Below are 19,418 nucleotides of genomic sequence, written 5' to 3'. Positions count from 1 at the left end.
GAGGTGCAGGTACATAGTTCATTAAAAGAGGCATCATAGATAGAGAGGGTGGTGAAAGAAGGTGTTTGGCATGCTTGCATTCATCAACCACAGCAATGAGTACAGGAGTTGGGATGTCATGTGACAGCTGTACATGATATTAGTGAGGCTACATTTGGAGTACTATGTACAATTCTAGTTGCCTTGCTTTAGGAAGGATGGTATTAAAATGAAAAAGGTGCAAAAACGTTACAAGAATGTTACTGAAATTGGAAAGTTGAGTTACAAGGAGAGGCTGGAACCTTTTTCCCCTGAGACTGAATGGAGACTTTAGGGATTTATAAAATCATGCGGGACACAGATAACATGAAGAGCCAAGGACTCTTACCCAGAGTAGGGGAGTCCAAAACTAGTTTAAGATGACAGTGGAAGGATTTAAAAGGGAACTGAGGGGCATGTATTTCCAAACAGAGGATGGTGTGTATATGGAACAAGCTGCCAGAGCAAGGGGGTAGAGCGAGTACAATTACAACAGTTAAAAGACATTTGGACAGGTATATGGATAGGAAAGGTTTACAGTAATCTAAAGAAAACAATTAGATTAGATTACTTACTTACAGTGTGGAAACAGGCCCCTCGGCCAACAAGTCCACACCAACCCGCTGAAGCGCAACCCACCCAGACCCATTCCCCTACATTTACCCCTTCACCTAACACTACGGGCAATTTAGCATGGCCAATTATTGGAGACTAGTTTTAAACCTCTCGTTAAAAGTTATTTTGTTCTGAGAGTAATAGGTATGAAAATGGGTATAAAGGCAAGTCACTACAGTTACTTTTATGGCAGTTACGGTCTGTATTTCTTGGTATTAAGCAACTGCCCTTATTGGTTAAGTTGACAAACTGTGAACTATATCCTTCCTTCCACCTACTGATCCACCCTTAAAAAGTGAACTACTTAAAATATGCAAAATCAGTCAAGAAAACATATCAGAAAAGTATACATTACCATCATTGTCTTTTTTGGTCTGGTAGAAGAGAGCAAATTTTTGAGGATTATCAATCACCATGAACTTTTTTAGCAGGCTTGTGATCACTTCATTAACAGTGGTTACACTACTGATGTGAAGCTGTTTAATTGCATCCAGTGGCAGGTAAAATGATGTTCGTTTATCGGTGATTTCTGCTGGATTTACTTCTTTCAATACATCGTAGATCGACTGTGGTCTGATGCCTGCTGGGACAGTGACAGGCCGGCGTAGCTTGAGATGAACTTTGATGAAACCAGTGTATGTGCCATCCTGATTCTGAAAAATAACATTAATGGAGAGAATTGAAAATAAAATGCTCATAACCAAAGCTACATGCACCTTCAGATAGCATGAAGTAAATGTTAACAGACTCTCAGATCTTACTATGTTGTGTGTGTAAATTAACAGAAGGTTTGTTTATCGTTGATTTTGTTTAGCCCATCATGCAATACACCATGAAGAAGATTTCCTAGAAATAGTATTTAGGGAAACAATCAAAACTCCTACTCCTACTCCAAGAAGGTTGAACAGGTCAGAATAAAAGGCTTGTTAGGTGGGGTTTTAAAGATCTGTAGACTTGTAGAACAACCATTGACTGAGGTGAATAAGCTATTCCACAATCTTCACGTCCTCAGAAAGAACATATGAACATTGGGGAATAAAACTGGATTTCAACATTGTAAGGATGCAGGGTGGCAGTGCCCTGGATGGACAGACGTTGCCAGTTTGGATGTCAAGGACACGGAGTATGGACATCAAGGACAATAATATTAAAAAATAACAAGACATCTGGTTACACAGATGTTAATAAATAACATGCTCCTACTGGCATCATCATTACAACCAGTTGCCAAGATTCTACCGACTCAATGCCAGCAATTAAATATCTTGGATACAATCTCATTATTTTTAGATTTTGTAGGAATGCTAATCAAATGTTAATATTAAATAACATGGTCTTATTTACAGCTAAATTGGCAGCTCTTTTTCATGCACAAAGTTTGTCCAACCGGAAATTATATTAAGATTAAATTAATTACAAATTTTGCAGCTTGATCTATAAAATGAATATAAATTGGTGTTGCTGTAGCAACTGACAAATACTGCAATAAAGTTATGCAAGCACATCAATGTCTATAACATCTATAAAGATGAACATTCACTGTTTCAGCTGCTACTGGGTCCTGAAAATACATAAATACATATTTCAAAATGGCAATATTAACTGGAATTACCTATTTTGAGATTACCTATATCTTATATTTAACAAGTTTTGAAATCTAACACATTTTCAATGGTTAATCTCAGTACACTAATTTCCCTGGAATTCTGCCAACAGAGCCAAACCTCTGGATAAATGAGCAAAATTTAGAAGCTCATAAACAAAGCAATAATACATTTTTCAGCAAGAAACCTCACTGGCAACATTCCAAACTTGCTAGGCTTGTGATCATGGAAGATTTTAATATTCCAAATTAAATGTAACAAATGTTAAAAACTACATAGATCATGAGAAGTGTGACATTTCTAAACCTCAAATACTACAGGCAGTAACAAAAGCCAATTTAAAATCACAGAACTTAAAAGCACTGTGCAATTCTTTTGGGTTATATGTATTCAGCTATTTCCTAATTGTGAAGTGAGTTTAAATTATAATTCAGCTTTGTGTAGTGTAGCATGAACTGGAGAATTATTAAACAAATAAAAAACACAATGACTGAAAAAAATAAAAGATGTACACTTAGAAAATTTCCCAAGATGAAAGTGCCCTTTCAGTCAGCCTTCATAAGTTGTGCCATAAGTTATAAGTTCTTGCAACTTTTGGTGTGTTTATCTCAGTTAAACAGAAACACACAATGGGAGCAGTTCAAAGGTTTTCTCTGTGAATGATCAGCATAATCATGCAGAATGAATACAAAGTAGCAATGAAATACAGCATAGCATGTCAGAAGACAATAGTTTGCCACACAGTGATCTAATGAATGGTGTGCTACTTGGATCAATACTTTGGCTTTCACGTTTTACATAAAGTACTGGGATGAGGGGATGGAGGGATCAAAAGTGTCATTGTTAAATTTGCAGATAATGCAAAAATAGGTAGGAAGCCAAAATGTGAAAAGAATAAGGAGAACATGAATTAGTTAAGTGTGTAGGCAAATGACTGGCATTTGAATTTGATATGGAAAAATGTAAAGTTGTCTATTGTGGCAGGACAAACAAAAAAGGGTACTATTTAAATGGTGAAAGATTGTAGGTCTTCAGATGCAGAGTAATCTGGTTGCCCAAGTATATGAACTGCAAATGATAAGCTTGCAGTTACAGCATGGAATTAGAAAAGAGAGTTATCATTTGAAGTGACAGACATTGAACACAAAAAGAAGGAAGTTATGCTTCAGCTATAGAGTCATAGAGATGTACAGCACGGAAACAGACTCTTTGGTCCAACTCGTCCATGCCAACCAGATATCCCAACTCAATCTAATACCATCTGCCAGCACTCGGCCCATATCCCTCCAAACCCTTCCTATTCGTATAGCCATCCAGATGCCTTTTAAATGTTGCAATTGTACTAGCCTCTACAACTTCCTCTAGCAGTTCATTCCGTCCACATACCACCCTCTGTGTGACAAAGTTGCCTCTTAGGTCTTTTTTATATCTTTCCCCTCTCACCCTAAATCTATGCCCTCTAGTTCTGGACTCCCCACCCCAGGGAAAAGACCTATTTATCCTATCCATGCCCCTCATGATTTTATAAACCTTTATATAAAGTCACCCCTTAGCCTCCGACGCGCCTGGGAAAACAGCCCTAGTCTATTCAACCTCGCCCGATTGCTCAAATCCTCCAACTCTGGCAATATCCTTATAAATTTTTTAATGAACCCTTTCAAATTTCACAACATTTTTCCAATAGGAAGGAGACCAGAATTGCACCAACGTTACACAAGGCATTGGTGAAATTGCATCTGGAATACAGTATACAGTGCTGGTCAAGTTATTGAAGAAAGGTTGTAACTATGTTGAAAGCAGTTGAGAGAAGCTTTATTAGACTGGAATGGATGGATTGTCCTTTGAGGACAGTTTGGATACTTTATGCTTGTTGCTGCTGGAGTTTAGAAAAGCAACAGGTAAGAAGATTGAAACAAGATTTTGAGGGATTCTGGCAGAATGCATTTGGAAGGATGTCTCTCTTGTGGGAGAGCCTAGGACAATAGATGAGATGTAATTCATTCTCATATTTCAAAAGAGTGAAATTTAATAATTTGTTTAGCTAAATATTCCACAAATGATAGGGCTTTAGTTTCCAATAGAATGCCACAGTCAAGGTGTTCATTTGAGAGTCATGAACGCCAGGCGTATCTCTACAAATACAGAATGAACTGATGTAGCTGTAAGTTTGCTGAACTAGTAATTCAGAGGCCTCGGGTTCAAATCTCACTTTTGCAGCTGATGTAATTTGAGTTTATTAAGTGATAAAATAAATCCTGAATTGAAAATCTAGGTGCAGTAATGATGCCACAAATCATCAATTGTGAAAACTCATCTTATTCAATAATGTCCTTTAAGAAGGGAAATCTGCCTAATCTGGTTTGGCCTACGTGACTCCAGATCTAAAGCAACATGGTTGACTCTTTACTGGTTCAAAACATATTTCTGAGACCAAATCGCAATGGAAAGGCTCAAAAATGCAGCTCAACAACTACAAAGACAATTAGGGATGGGCAACAAATGTAACCTTGCCAATGACACATTCATCCCATGAAATAATAAATATCCAGTCAGCATACACAATTCAATGTACAGAGTGAGGTGCTGGAAAAGCTCAGGAGGTCAGGCAGCATTCAAGGAGTAGCAAAATTGACATTTCAGGCAAAAGCCCTTCATCAGGAATCCTGATGAAGGGCTTTTGCACAAATCGTTGATTCGCCTGCTCCTCAGATGCTATCTGACCTGCTGTGCTTTTCCAGCACCACGCTCTCTATTCAGATCTCCAGCATCTGCGGTCCTCACTTTCTTCATACATGATTCAATCCTGTTGCAATTGGGTACTTTACTCAATAAAACAGGTTACTAGTTTAAATGGCAGTTTAAAGTCATTTGTTCAATTGAACTATAGACCAGTGAGCCTGGCAATGTTGGTGGGCAGCGCTGAAAATGTGTTGCTGGAAAAGCGCAGCAGGTCAGGCAGCATCCAAGGAACAGGAGAATCGACGTTTCGGGCACAAGCCCATGATGGTGGGCAAGTTGTTGAGGGAATCCTGAGGGACAGGGTTTACGTGTATTTGGAAAGGCAAGGACTGATTATGGGTAGTCAACATGGCATGGGAAGTCATGGGAAGTCATGAGGAGGGCAGAGTGGTGGATGTGATGTATATGGACTTCAGTATAGCGTTTGACAAGATTCCTCATGGTAGGCTGATTAGCAAGGTTAGGTATCATGGAATATAGGGATAACTAGCCATTTGGATACAGAACTGGCTCAAAGGTAGAAGCCAGAAGGTGGTGGTGGAGGGTTGCTTTTCAGAATGGAGGCCTATGACCAATGGTATGCCACAAGGATTGGTGCTGGGTCCACTGCTTTTCATCATTTATATAGGGGATTTGGATGTGAACATAAGAGGTATTGTTAGTAAGTTTGCAGATGACACCAAAAGTGGGGTTGTTGTGGACAGTGAAAAAGGTTACTTCAGAGTACAACGGGATCAGATCAGCTGAGCCAATGGGCTGAGGAGTGGTAGATGGAGTTTGATTTAGATAAATGTGAGGCGCTGCATTTTGGAAAAGCAAATCAGAGCAGGACATATACACTTAATGGTAAGGTCCTGGGGACTGTTGCTGAACAGAGACCTTGGAGTGCAGGTTTGTATTCCTTGAAAATGGAGTAGCTGGTTGATAGGATATTGAAGAAGGCGTTTGATATAATTTCCTTTATTGGTCAGAACATAAGAGTATAGGAGTTAGGAGGTCATATTGTGGCTGTACAAGACATCGGTTAGGCCACTTTTGGAATATTTCATGCAATTCTTATCTCCTTCCTGTTGGAAGGATGTTGTGAAACTTGAAATTGTTCAGAAAAGATTCACAAGGATGTTGCAAGGGTTAGAGAATTAGAGCTATAGGGAGAGGCTAAATAGGCTGGGGCTGTTACCCTTAGGCATCTGCAGTGTGTTGTGGCTCTTTTGAATACTGTCTTGGTGCAACTTCTTTTGTTGCATCAAGACACTATCAACAGATGCCTAAGGGAAAGACAACGGAACGAGGACATGCCACAACCCAAAGGACTAGCCACACTACCATACATCAAGAGCATTTCTGAACTGACAGCCAGACTACTGCGACCACTAGGACTCATAACAGCACACAAACCAACAGCCACTCTCGGACAACAACTCAGCAGGACGAAGGACCCGATACCCAGCATGAGCAAAACCAATGTAGTGTACAAAATCCCATGCAAGGACTGTACAAAACACTACATAGGACAAACAGGAAGACAGCTAACGATCCGCATCTATGAACACCAACTAGCCACGAAACGACACGACCAGCTATCCTTAGTAGCCACACACACAGATGACAGGCAACATGAATTCGACTGGGACAACACTACTATTATAGGACAAGCCAAACAGAGAACAGCCAGGGAATTCCTAGAGGCATGGCACTCATCCACAGACACAATCAATAAGCACATCGATCTGGACCCAATATACCAACCACTGCAACGGACAGCTGGAACTGACAACCGGAAGCGGCAGATTCAAACCACTACAAATGCCGGAGGAAAGATCACAGAAGCGCTTCACAGGAGGCTCCCAAGCACTGAGGATGTCACCTAGACAGGGGACGAAACGTCTGAAGCACAAATTCCCAGCTCGGCGAACAGAAACACAACAATGAGCACCCGAGCTACAAATCTTCTCAAGTTTAAATGGGACCTAAGGGGCAACATTTTCACGCAGAGGGTGGTGCATGAGCTGCCAGAGGAAGTGGTGGAGGCTGGTAAAATTACAACATTTGAAAGGTATCCAGATGGGTATATGAATAGGAAGTGTTCAGAGGAATATGGGCCAAGTGCTGGCAAGTGGGACTAGATTAGGTTAGGATATCTGGTCGGCAGGAACGAGTTGGACCGAAGGGTCTGTTTCCATGTTGTACATCTCTATAACTCTATGACTCTGTGATAGGGTAGTTTAAATGTTCATTTGAAGTTAAGGTAAGTTATAGGTTGCTATTTTCCTCTTGCTGCCGGTGCAGGATTACTTCTATCACTTGCAGCACTCCTTCAGCTAAAGCTAGGGTAGCTGCAAGGAAAGCAACTGAATTGGAAATTCAATTTTGCTTCAAATCTGGATTTTCATAGGAAATTTATTCATAAATGTGGTATTGAAAAATACTATAAAAAAGAATCATTTATTGCAATTTCTATTACATTTCATTTTAAAACTGATAAATTGGACACTTACCAAACGCATTCCCAAGCAGCTTTTAGCTTTTCCATTGTATTCTTCAATTTTTTGTTTAATCTCCTTTGCTGAGAGAACTTTGGGTTTTTCTTCTTCTTCTTTCGTTGCCACATTCTAAAATAGCAAGCAAACAATAATTAGAAAATAAGTTCAGATGTTTCAGTAATCAGGATTTGTGCAACCCTCTTAAATCGAAAAGGAATATTTTGGAAAATACAAAGTGATGAAGCAAAATTTAAAACTTATGCTTACACCAACACATGTTTACACCAACATCAAGGCTGTTGGCATTATCCATAAAGTTGACATTTCCTGGAGCCAAAGATGTCATATATTGCCAAATGATAGTTTTAAAAAGTTACAATTCCTTCCACAAAGCTACGGTAGTTTTGTCAATCTAGATAGACATTTGAAGTAATGAAAAACTGGCCAATAAAGTGAATATACTCCAATTTATCCTGCTTTGAAGCACAGTCACAATTTTAGGAACAAAATCTATTTAAGAGTAGAACTAGTCTACAATAACTTCAGCAAAAGGAAAAAGGAAGAATTGCATATGCTATTCCTATTCCACCTTCAAATAAGATTTTTTACAAACATAGCTACACTTTTTGGTTGCAGCCACCAATAGTTCCTTTAAGAACTGTCAGTTAGGCTTCTTGTGGACCTCGTGAGGCAGAATGCGGTCGGGCTGGCACTAGAGTTTTGGGCAGCCAAATTTTGGTATGGGGTCTGAAAATAGGCATTTGACCCAGACCTTAGATATGCAAGGGCCTATTGATACTTTAAGTATCTGCTCCAAACATATAAAATTGGACCTAATAAGCACACTTAATAGTGGAACAAATACTTGAACAGTTTGGGTACTTGCCATCTGACAAATAAATTGGAATGCTTTGTGTTAGTCTTTTTAAAACTGAAGTTGATGCGTCACATTTACTTGAGAGTATATAATGACAATAGTTATGATTCAATATTTTCAACATTGGTTTTCAGGATAGTGCATAAAATTTGGAATTGACTCATTTATGGATGTAGGTTTGCTCACTGAGTGGGAAGGTTCGTTTTCAGATGTTTTTTGTCACCATACTAGGTAATATCATCAGTGAGCATCCGGGTGAAGCATTGGTGGCATGACCCACTTTTTAGTTATGTGTTTAGGTTTCCTTGGGTTAGTGACATCATTTCTGGTGATGTCATTTCCTGTTTGTTTTCTCAGTGGGTGTAAAATAGGATCCAAGTCAATGTGTTTGTTGATAGAATTCCGGTTGGAATGCCATGCTTCTATGAATTCTCGTGCATGTCTCTGTTTGGCTTGTCCTAGGATGGATGTGTTGTCCCAGTCAAAGTGGTGTCCTTCCTCATCTGTATGCAAGGATACCAGAGAGTGTGGGTCATGTCTTTTTGTGGCTAGTTGACGTTCATGTATCCTGGTGGCTAATTTTAGGCCTGTTTGTCCAATGTAGTGTTTGTTACAGTTTTTGCAAGGTATTTTGTAAACATTAGTTTTGCTTGTTGTCTGTATAGGGTCTTTCAAGTCATTAGCTGCTGTTTTAGTGTGTTGGTGGGTTTGTGGGCTACCATGATGCCAAGAGGCTTGAGCCACAAAAAGACATGCCCTACTCTCACTAATATCCTTACAAGATGAGGAAGGACACTACTTAGACTGGGACAAAAAAAAAATCCATCCTCGGACAAGCCAAACAGAGACATGCATGAGAATTCCAACCGGAATGCTATCAACAAACACATTGGTTTGGATCCCATTTACCACCCCTGAGAAAAAGAACAGGAAATGACATCACCACCGGAAATGATGTCACCACAGGAAATGACATCACCGACTCAAGGAAACCTAAACACAAATAGAAAGCGGGCCACGCCACCAGTGCTTCAACCAGAGGCTCACGGATGGTGTTATCTAGTATGGTGACGAAACGTTTGAAAATGAACCTTACAGCTCAGCAAGCAAACCTACATCCAGAGCCTCAACCTGAGCTACAAATCTTCTCAAAACTCACTGACTTGTTTATATATTACAACTGTTGGTGTTATTGAGTAAGGAAAATTCACATAATCCTTTTCTGTCGAAAGATGAGCAGGATAATTTAGGAGGAATTGTTTTGATTGTCACCTGAAGTTTTACTTCCAAAGTATATAATTCCAAAATATTAATCATAAAGTTTTAGTTAAATTTCATTCAGCAATAATTAGTAAAAATATAAAACAACTATGCCCCCTCAACAAATTGCTGGAAAAACTCAGCAGGTCTGGCAGCATTTGTGGAGAGAAATCAGAGTTAACGTTTCGAGTCCAGTGACCCTTCCTCAGTTCTGCTCCCTTCTAAATTCTTACTTATATGATTCTGACATCATTATTCATATTTCAGATTTTGATCCTATTACTCTACATTATCCTGGCACAGTTGAACTAATCCATCACAGGTCAAACATTGAACCTTGAAGTTTCTGGTTATTATATCTCAGCTATATGCTTACTCCATTAACTGAGCTTAACTAATTTTATCTCTGGTGATTATAATAGAGCACTTGCCAATCTTCAGAGCTTTGGATGAATGCTCTCCAGATATTGCTTTCACACATTATTGAAATGACATACCTAAGAGAATTGTTTTCATCAATAATGCAAGATTTCAAGATTAAGTAATTACACACTGAATCAATCTCCCTGTTATACTGAGGGAATCCTCGTTAGATTGATAATTAAGCTAATCCATGTTGGATTCATCCATCTTGCTGCTAAAACGAATACAGTATAGTAAGTGGCTCTGCATTTTCTGCCTTTCAATACATAATTACAGAAGATAATACCTTTGTATAATTGTAACGTAACAATTTTGCACCAAAAAATTACTTTAAAAATATTTCTGACACAATCTGGATTTTTTAGTGCTGGTAAATTTGTACAGACACAGGAAGATCCAAAATGTTCTTATTCTATTCTGTCAATAGACAAAAGGCCCATTTAAAATAATGAAACGTAGGAGTCCCAGTTCAATCATTTTAATTTATACTGCACTTGAATTATTTATTCCAGAAAGAGGGATAAATCTCTATTTAAAAATACACAAAGCTGTAAGTGTTCTGAAAAGTGTGTCATGGACTAACATAATGGGAAAATGCTAAAATATTTCTCTTTCCATTCCTTTAGTGAAAACATTCACCAGTTTAAAAACTTAAAGTATTCAAATACACTGATCTGAAGCTTCTACTTTAAGTAAACCTGTTGGGGTTTTTTTGTGAAAAGACAATCTAATCAAAAATTGCACTCAAGCTTTGCTACTGTTAATTTCCTTGCAGCAGTTTCCAATGTGCGTTGTTAAATTGAGATATTTCCTGTCATAAGCACAGTTGAGATCAAAAGTGAGATTAGTGTTAGTCACAGAGACTGATACCTAGTAAACATCACCTTCCATTGATCTGCTCTGTCTGACCATCATTGTATTTAATAATCTTAAAATGCCTCATTGAAGTTTTAGGTGTGATACTTAATTATACAGACAAGAGAGTCTCCAATTCAGACTCTTTTGCAGCAATTTAGCCAGGGCAACAATGGTGCTATTATTCCCTGTGCCCCACCTGTAAAAAGACAAAAAGAAAATTCCACTTTACTTCCTGTCCAGTGGCGACATGCCTCTATAGATGTCCAGTTAGAAGAGGACATCGATTTTGAGGTTCTGTGGTCAAATAGTACTCTGGCACTCACTAGTTAAACTTACTTGTGAAGAATAACCATGTAGACATCTTGAAAGGCCAAGGTGCTTGATAACCCATGGAACCAACAGACGAGATAGGAAAAAAATAATCTGAGGCTCAATGAATAATAGTAAACAAATGATTTTGCAAATAGACTTATCGTGTATCTTGAATTTGAAGCAGCAAATAATAAATTCATTAAATACCTATTTTTAACTTAAGATCTCAAGTGGTATTGCTTAGCAAGACTCACAAAAATGGTTTCTGATTAACAATGTTTTTGGACAAGAAACCTTACAAATATGTTAACAGCCAATGTAGTAAGGGCATTAATCAGTGAAGACCTTTAACCAAGTGAAATATTAACCTGACGAACTGCACAATTTCCCTTTGTTTAATTTGTTTATCATAAATTTTACTGATTGATTTCCCTCAGACCCAAGCTTTTAAGAAAGGAGACAAATTATAAATCTACTCAAACTCAAGCTTCATTGCCCTCACATCAGTTTTTGGTTCTAATTAATGGGAAACAAAGCAGCATTTACTAGTCAGAATTAGATCTTGGATTATTTTTCAGCTTTTTATTTAAAATTCTTAATCTAACAATTTACATACCTCATTCCTACATTTGTGACTGTAATAAACAAAGAAAGGCACATTGGCTATTTTTAATGTTCTTGTTTAGAGCAATAACAGTTTCTTTATTGAGTTCTGATGAAGCATTTTACTCAAAATTTTAAACTACCCTTTTAATTTCAGATGCTGGACATAAACAACAAAGGGAAACTGGTAAATAATTATGCTAAATGTGTTTACTTAAAATTAATTACAAAAAACTTGGAAGGCCTGCAAAACCTGCTGAATTCTGCATCCAATTGTCTGATAATCAAGTAAAGTTGTGTGTTGAGAGTGCCAACATATTAAGATTACTCAATCATAAAATGTTGTTTGGTTGAGTGGACACTCAGTTGCTCCCTAATTTAATTAAACCCACATTTGAGCTAGCACAGTTGAATTAAACAGATAGAGGAAACATCTCCAATCTTTTGCACATTTCTGAATAGTTTCCTACATGGTTTAGTTTATTACTTCAAACATTTTAAGATGTGAACATATAAGTTCTTCTATTTAAGAATGTCAAAAAATGTTGTGCAAGATGTTGTGGTTCTTAGATTTAAAAGCAAGCCTCCTTCCTCTTCTGTATCCTCAACTCTTAATCTATACAGAATAACTCAGTTGGTTGACTGAAATGAGGTTATATATCAAAGCATTTCTCAGGCGTTTTTATCCTCTAGTCTGCTGACTGTGCAATAAAGGACAGCTGCATATGGATAATGTGAGGATTTATTTTGATCGACATTAGACTTTAGTGCCACAGACCATATAAAGTAGGTTTCTGACATCTATTCTTTCTCAGAATTCCAATTTGTGCAGTCATGACTTGAAAACAGAAATAAACATTTGAAAAATGGAACCTAATTATAACCAAAAAAAACACTAAGTTGTTTCTTGCTTATGTTTACTGACAGCACTGTAGAAATATTTCTTTTATCTAACTAGACAAGAGAACTAAAATAACACTTCTTTAAAGAATATAATGAGAGGAAGATCTACTTAATTACTTTGCACCACCAATGTAAAATGGCCTACTTGAAGGTACAGTTTAGCATAAAACAAAATATACATTTTTTTCAAAACATTGTAATAAATTGTAATCCTTTTCTTATTTTGTAAGTGAGAAACAGGATTCTGAAGAATACTTAATTCATACAATTAAAGCTGATATAATTTACAAATTATTTAATTGACTCACAGCTAAACTGATCCATTTAAACAGAGTACAGAACAGTTCCACTACAAAATTATCAAAAATCTCCTTGATAACTGAAAGAAAAACATTCTTATGTCACTAGTACATAGAATTTGTTGTTATTTGCTACTTGTACAATATTACAATGATCAGTAGCCCAAGTCAGAACAGTAAGTCATTTATGCCAGTTACAGTTGTAGACATTATGACACTCTGTAGTTTTTGGGCTCAAACTTTATACATCTGCTCATCTAAACTGATGCTGGCAGGTAGAGTGCCACATAATCTCTTGGGCCTCATCTACCAAGTACTCTGCGTGTACAAAAGCAGGAAACTCAGAACTGCAATATAATTATAATAGATTAAGATACATTCACTCAGAATTCAGTGGGTGAATTGTGCATAGGAAAACATGCAAGGGAAATTGGAAGCAAGTGGAAAAACTGCCATAAATCTTTCTTGCCCATCTTTCTGCCACAAGTTATTGCTTATCCTGATTATATGCTGAGTTACAATGAAGCTAATGTTATTTCTTACTAATATGTATTTTGGGACATTAGGATTCAGTTATTAACACTGCAGAACTTTAGATAAGGTTTAGACTTTTAATTAAAAAAGGACCAAGCACATTTTCACATATATCTTACAAAACTACTAGAAATAGACCACAATGGGATATATAGGAAGTAGAATGTTAGTGCTTATGTGGGCTGGTACAATCAATGCATGTCATCTGTTTATCAGCGTTGGAGGAAATGCAGATCACTAACTAGCAAGTTACTCACAACATGTTACAAAATGGGGCATGGAAAGCAAGTTTTGATAGTAGAGGTATTTTATACTTTATATGCATTCATTATAAAACAACCAGAACTAGAGGGCATAGGTTTAGCGTGAGAAGGGAAAAAATTAAAAGGGACCGAAGGGGGTAACGTTTTCAAACAGAGGGTGATGAGTGTATGGAATGAGCTGCCAGAGGAAGTGGTGGAGGCTGGCACAGTTACAACATTTAAAAGGCATCTGGATGGGTATATGAATAGGAAGGGTTTTAGAAGTACATGGCAAAGTGCTGGCAAATGGATTGGACTAGGTTAGGATAGGGATGACCTTTATTTGGAGGTTCATAAAATCATGAGGAGCATGGATAGGATAAGTAGACAAAAGTTTCTTCCCTAGAGTGGGGGAGTCCAGAACTAGAGGGCATAGGTTTAGGGCGAGAGGGGAAAGATATTAAAGTTACCTGAGGGGCAACCTTTTCACGCAGAGAGTGATACATGTATGGAATGAGCTGCCAGAGGAAGTGGTGGAGGCTAGTACGATTGCAACATTTAAAAGGCATCTGGATGGGTATATGAATAGGAAGGGTTTGGAGGGATATGGGCCGGGTGTTGGCAGGTGGGACTAGATTGGGTTGGGATATCTAGTCAGCATGGACGAGTTGGGCCGAAGGGTCTGTTTCCGTGCTGTACATCTCTATGACTCCACGTATTTTAAATGAAACTGAGCAACTGTCTAGTCTGTGACCCTGCTAACCACAATTTCTTCTTCAGTACTCCATTTAAAGTCTTTATGCTTTAAGAACAATTGTTTCAGTTGAGATAGACTGAAAACAATGCACTGATTGTGCCACATGTTCACAATCATCCACCCCAGCTGGCATACTGTAATATAAAATATCCTTCATATGTAATTTTTGCTGGATGTAAGGTATTACCTGGACACAAACATAAACAACTTGGGTAGAAAAGATTTTAAATAATTCAATGTGGACTCAACTTTTATTTGTGGTCTTTTACTAATGGGCAGCACAGTGGCTCAGTGGTTAGCACTGCTGCCTCACAGCATCAGGGATCTAGGTTCGCTTCCAGCCTTGGGTGACTGTCTGTGTGGTTTTCCTCCAATCCAAAGATGCAGTATAGGTGGATTAGCCATGGTAAAATGTGGGGTTATGGGGATAAGGTGGGAGTCTGGGTCTGGATGGGGTGCTCTTCAAAGAGTCTATGTGGACTCAAGGGGCTGAATGGGCTCTTTCCACACTGTAGGGACTCTATGATTAATGGTGTCTAGCACCTCCTATCCAACATTCTTCTATGCAGAGATAACATGTATTTTTACACCACCTTCAAAATAGTAAAAAGAGTCATAAGGTATGTCAAAGGAGTACAGCAAACTTTGTTTTAACCTACACCTTATCAAACAGTACTCTTGATAAACCAGAAAAATGATATAGCTCAAATATTGTGATCTACTGCAATGTCAAAGTATTTATGCTGTAAAGAAAGTATACCAGTGATGTGTATACCCCTTGCATTACACTTCCACTACTTACTGTGTGTGTTTACATTGATTTTAGGCAGTGTATTGATGTTTCACATAGATATTTTGAGGGATGTTGATGTTTCGAAGCTTCACTTGGTCAGGGTTTACTGCAGTTACCCGTACCTCTTGATTATCTGGAATACTTGACCAACCAGAAGACTCCTGGTCCCATTGGTGTTGGTTAAATGAGTTTTGCTGTACAGGTCGTTCTGCTATAATGTGCGTTTCATTAACGCAAATTCGCTGTAAAGTAATTGATAAACTGGGGATAGTATTTCTAAAGTGCAAACTTGCAAAATGTGTATTGCTTATAACACAATTACATCAACAACACTTTAAGAGCCTCTTCTAAAGTGCGATTTTTCTATAATGCAGGTTGCACAAGACCACAACCATTGCGTTATAGAAGAACTATTTGTACTATGAAACAAAATTTTGCACCAAGCTACAGACCATATTTGGGCAGGTGTCCAAAAGCACTGTTGAAAAGGTAGGTTGTAACGATTATCTTGAAGGATGAGTAGCAGTAGCCTGGAAGATATGTTTATGGAGAGAATTACAACATTTACGACCACAACAGCCAAAGGTTATTTGTCCTATGTTTAAATGAAGGAAATTAGGAATATGCAGAGGCATAAAAGAGATCTCAGAAGAGTTCTAGAACCATCTTTTGTTTAGTTTATTGTCACATTACTACACCCATTTGATTCATCGCACGATTGTCTTTAATGTTTAATCACTTCTGCCTTTCAGTCTCTGTTTTGGCTTTTCATCTCTCTCTTTGCAATTGTTTAAGCATTGCATCTCTAAATATTTGCAGTTCTGATGACAGGTTATTAATCTAAAATGTCAACTCTGCTTCTCTGTTCGCAAATGCTGCTTAATCTGCTGAGCATTTCCATCACTTGCTCCTTTTATTTCAGATTTCCAGTACCCATGGATGATTACTTTCATGACCTTGAGGGTTGTAGGACTTGACAAGATTAAAAACAGATGAGGCCATTGAGAGAATCTGAAACAAGGATGGGAATTTCAAAACTTGAGATATTGCTTAACTAGGACCTAACATAGGTTGGTGAACAATAATTGGTGAATTAGGAAACAGTGGCAGAGTTTTGGATCAGCTGAGATTTATGGATACAGCAAGGATCAAAGCAAGTCAAGAGAGCCTTGGAATAGTTGAATCTAAAAAGTGTAAAACAGACACACAGCTGAATCTTACCAGAATGCCTCATTAATTAAGTACCATGCCCTCTGGTGTCCAGTTCACCTAAAACTAGCCTGATTCTTCCACTCTCTGTAGGTGGAAGGTCTCACACTGGCAGGAGATCCCAGGATTCCTAGCACCATATTTAAAAGGCTGTTGTGCATCTGCTCAAGTGCTGGAAGTCTGAAGTTATCTACACAATCTCGGATATTTATCCCAGACATGACAGATAGCGGAAAATTGGCACCCCAGTTTACAATTAGGGAGATGGAGATCCTGGTGGATGGGGTGGGGCAGAGGAGAACAGTCCTCTTTCCCCAAGACTGGCAGAAGAGACTACAACACCAGAGCCTGTCAGCCTTCTCTGAATTTGCCAACTGCATCAGTGCAGTCTCAACCAACTAGAGGAACACCTAGGAATACTGCAAGAACGACAATGACCTTGCCCACTCTGTCAGTATAAATGCCACCATCTTCCACTCACTACATATCCACCTCCCACCAAGGCTCATAATTTACCACTCTCACTGTCACATACAAAACCTTTTTACTTGTTGTCATCGATTCAATCACGTCCAGAGCATTAAGGCCATTATTCTATTCACTCAGGAACCCTTATAACATACACAGTTTACATTCCATCAGAAAACAACTAGAAAAACTCTTTGATTAAGTGGAATGAGGACAGAAAAGCTTTTGGCAATTTTGAGATGAAATATAATATGTATTACAATATTATGCAAGAATAGAAAAGCAGATTATTATTTAAGTGAAGGGAGACTTTATGTGTAAAAAAGGGAGTTCCGACTATATCTGTACATCAACCATGAAAAGCATGCAGATACAATCAGGAATTAGGATACAAATGGAATGTTAGCCTTTATTGCAAGGTGGATGGCGTAAAAAAGAACGGAAGACTTTGCTACAAAATGAACAGAGTGTTGCTGAGACCTCACCTGAAGTATTGTGTATATCTTTGGCTTCCTTACGTAAAGAAGGATATACTTATATTGGTAGTTCAGAGAAAGTGCCCTAAGGATCAAAATGTGAGGAAAGGTTGAGCCAGTTGATCCTATACTGTTTGGAATTTTAGAAGAAAAAGGCAATCTTATCAAAATAAACACAATATCAGCAGACTTGACAGGATAGGTGCTGGCAAAACATTTCTCACATGGGAATCTAGAACTAGGGGGCATCATTTTAAAATGAAGGGGTCTCCAATTTAAGATGGAGATCAGGAGAAATTCTCTCTTAGAGGGTTGTTAATGTGTTGAACTCTCGGAGTCATGGAGGCACACAGCACGGAAACAGACCCCTCAGCCAATCTGTCCATGCCAACAAGGTTTCCAAAACTGAATTAGTCCCATTTGCTTGCATGTGGCCCATATGCCTCCAAATCTTTCCTATCCATATACCTGTCCAAGTCCCTTAAACATTGCAATTGTGCTCACCTCTACCACTTCATCTGGCAGCTTGCTCCATGCATGTACCATTCTCTGTGGAAAAAAATGTCCCTCAGGTCTCTTAAATCCGTCCCCTCTCATCTTACACTTATGGTCTCTAATTTTAGACTTCCCTACCCTGGGGAAAAGATCTTGGCCTTATCGGAGCCACTCACATTTTATAAACTTCTATAACAAACAGAGGAGGCTTGGGTTATTTGACATATTTACAGTTTAGTTAGACAGATCTCTGATCTAGGAAAAGCGCAGCAGGTCAGGCAGCATCCAGGGAACAGGAGAATCGACGTTTCGGGCATAAGCCCTTCTTCGGGAATCTTCCTGAAGAAGGGCTTATGCCCGAAACATCGATTCTCCTGTTCCATGGATGCTGCCTGACCTGCTGCGCTTTTCCAGCAACACATTTTCAGCTCTGATCTCCAGCATCTGCAGTCCTCACTTTCTCCTCAAAGATCTCTGATCTACCAGACATAGAGGGTTATGGGGGCTGAGAGGAGATTGGGGTGAAAATCCAAAGCACATCAACCATGAATAGTGGAACAGGTTCCATGGACTAATTGACCTGCGCCTATATAGAACATTAGAACATAGAACATTACAGTGTACTACAGGCCCTTCGGCCCTCGATGTTGCGCCAACCTGTCATACCAATCTGAAGCCCATCTAACCTACACTGTTCCATGTACGTCCATATGCTTGTCCAATGACGACTTAAGTGTACTTAAAGTTGGCGAATCTATTACTGTTGCAGGCAAAGCATTCCATACTCTTACTACTCTCCGAGTAAAAAAAAACTACCTCTGACATCTGTCCTATATCTATCACCCCTCAATTTAAAGCTATGCCCCCCTCGTGCTCGCTGTCACCATACTTGGAAAAAGGTTCTCCCTGTCCACCCCATCTAACCCTCTGATTATCTTATATGTCTCTATTAAGTCACCTCTCAACCTTCTTCTCTCTAACAAAAGCAGCCTCAAGTCCCTCAGTCTTTCCTTGTAAGACCTTCCCTCCATACCAGGCAACATCCTAGTAAATGTCCTCTGCACCATTTCCAAAGCTTCCACATCCTTCTTATAATGCGGTGACCAGAACTGTAGACAATACTCCAAGTGCGGCTGCACCAGAGTTTTGTATAGCTGTAGCATAACCTCATGGTTCCAAACTCAATCCCTCTATTAATAAAAGCTAAAACACTGCATGCCTTCTTAACAACCCTGTCAACCTGGGTGGCAACTTTCAAGGATCTGTGTACCTGGACACCGAGATCTCTCTGCTCATCTACACTACCAAGAATCTTACCATTAGCCCAGTACTTTGCATTCCGGTTACTCCGACCAAAGTGAATCACCTCACACTTGTCCACATTAAACTCCATTTGCTACCTCTCAGCCCAGCTCTGCAGCTTATCTAGGTCTCTCTGTAACCTACAACA

The 19,418-nt window shown here is 38.7% G+C and overlaps 1 protein-coding gene across 2 annotated transcripts in view; it reads right to left on the bottom strand.

Moving 5' to 3' along the window:
• The window catches only part of rassf5 (Ras association domain family member 5), a 123,316-nt gene that overhangs the window by 13,291 nt on the left and 90,607 nt on the right, over nt 1-19,418 (bottom strand). For both annotated transcript variants that reach the window (XM_043716600.1, XM_043716601.1), the window contains 2 exons: nt 7,475-7,588; nt 989-1,286 (listed from right to left, as the gene is read on the bottom strand). In XM_043716600.1, the coding sequence (XP_043572535.1) occupies nt 989-1,286; nt 7,475-7,588 (412 nt within the window). The remainder of the gene's footprint in view (nt 1-988; nt 1,287-7,474; nt 7,589-19,418) is intronic.

The sequence above is a fragment of the Chiloscyllium plagiosum genome, chromosome 26 (assembly GCF_004010195.1).
Source record: "Chiloscyllium plagiosum isolate BGI_BamShark_2017 chromosome 26, ASM401019v2, whole genome shotgun sequence".
NCBI lineage: Eukaryota > Metazoa > Chordata > Chondrichthyes > Orectolobiformes > Hemiscylliidae > Chiloscyllium > Chiloscyllium plagiosum.
Note: the sequence above shows the minus strand (reverse complement) of the source record. Positions and strands in the feature narration are given on the sequence as shown.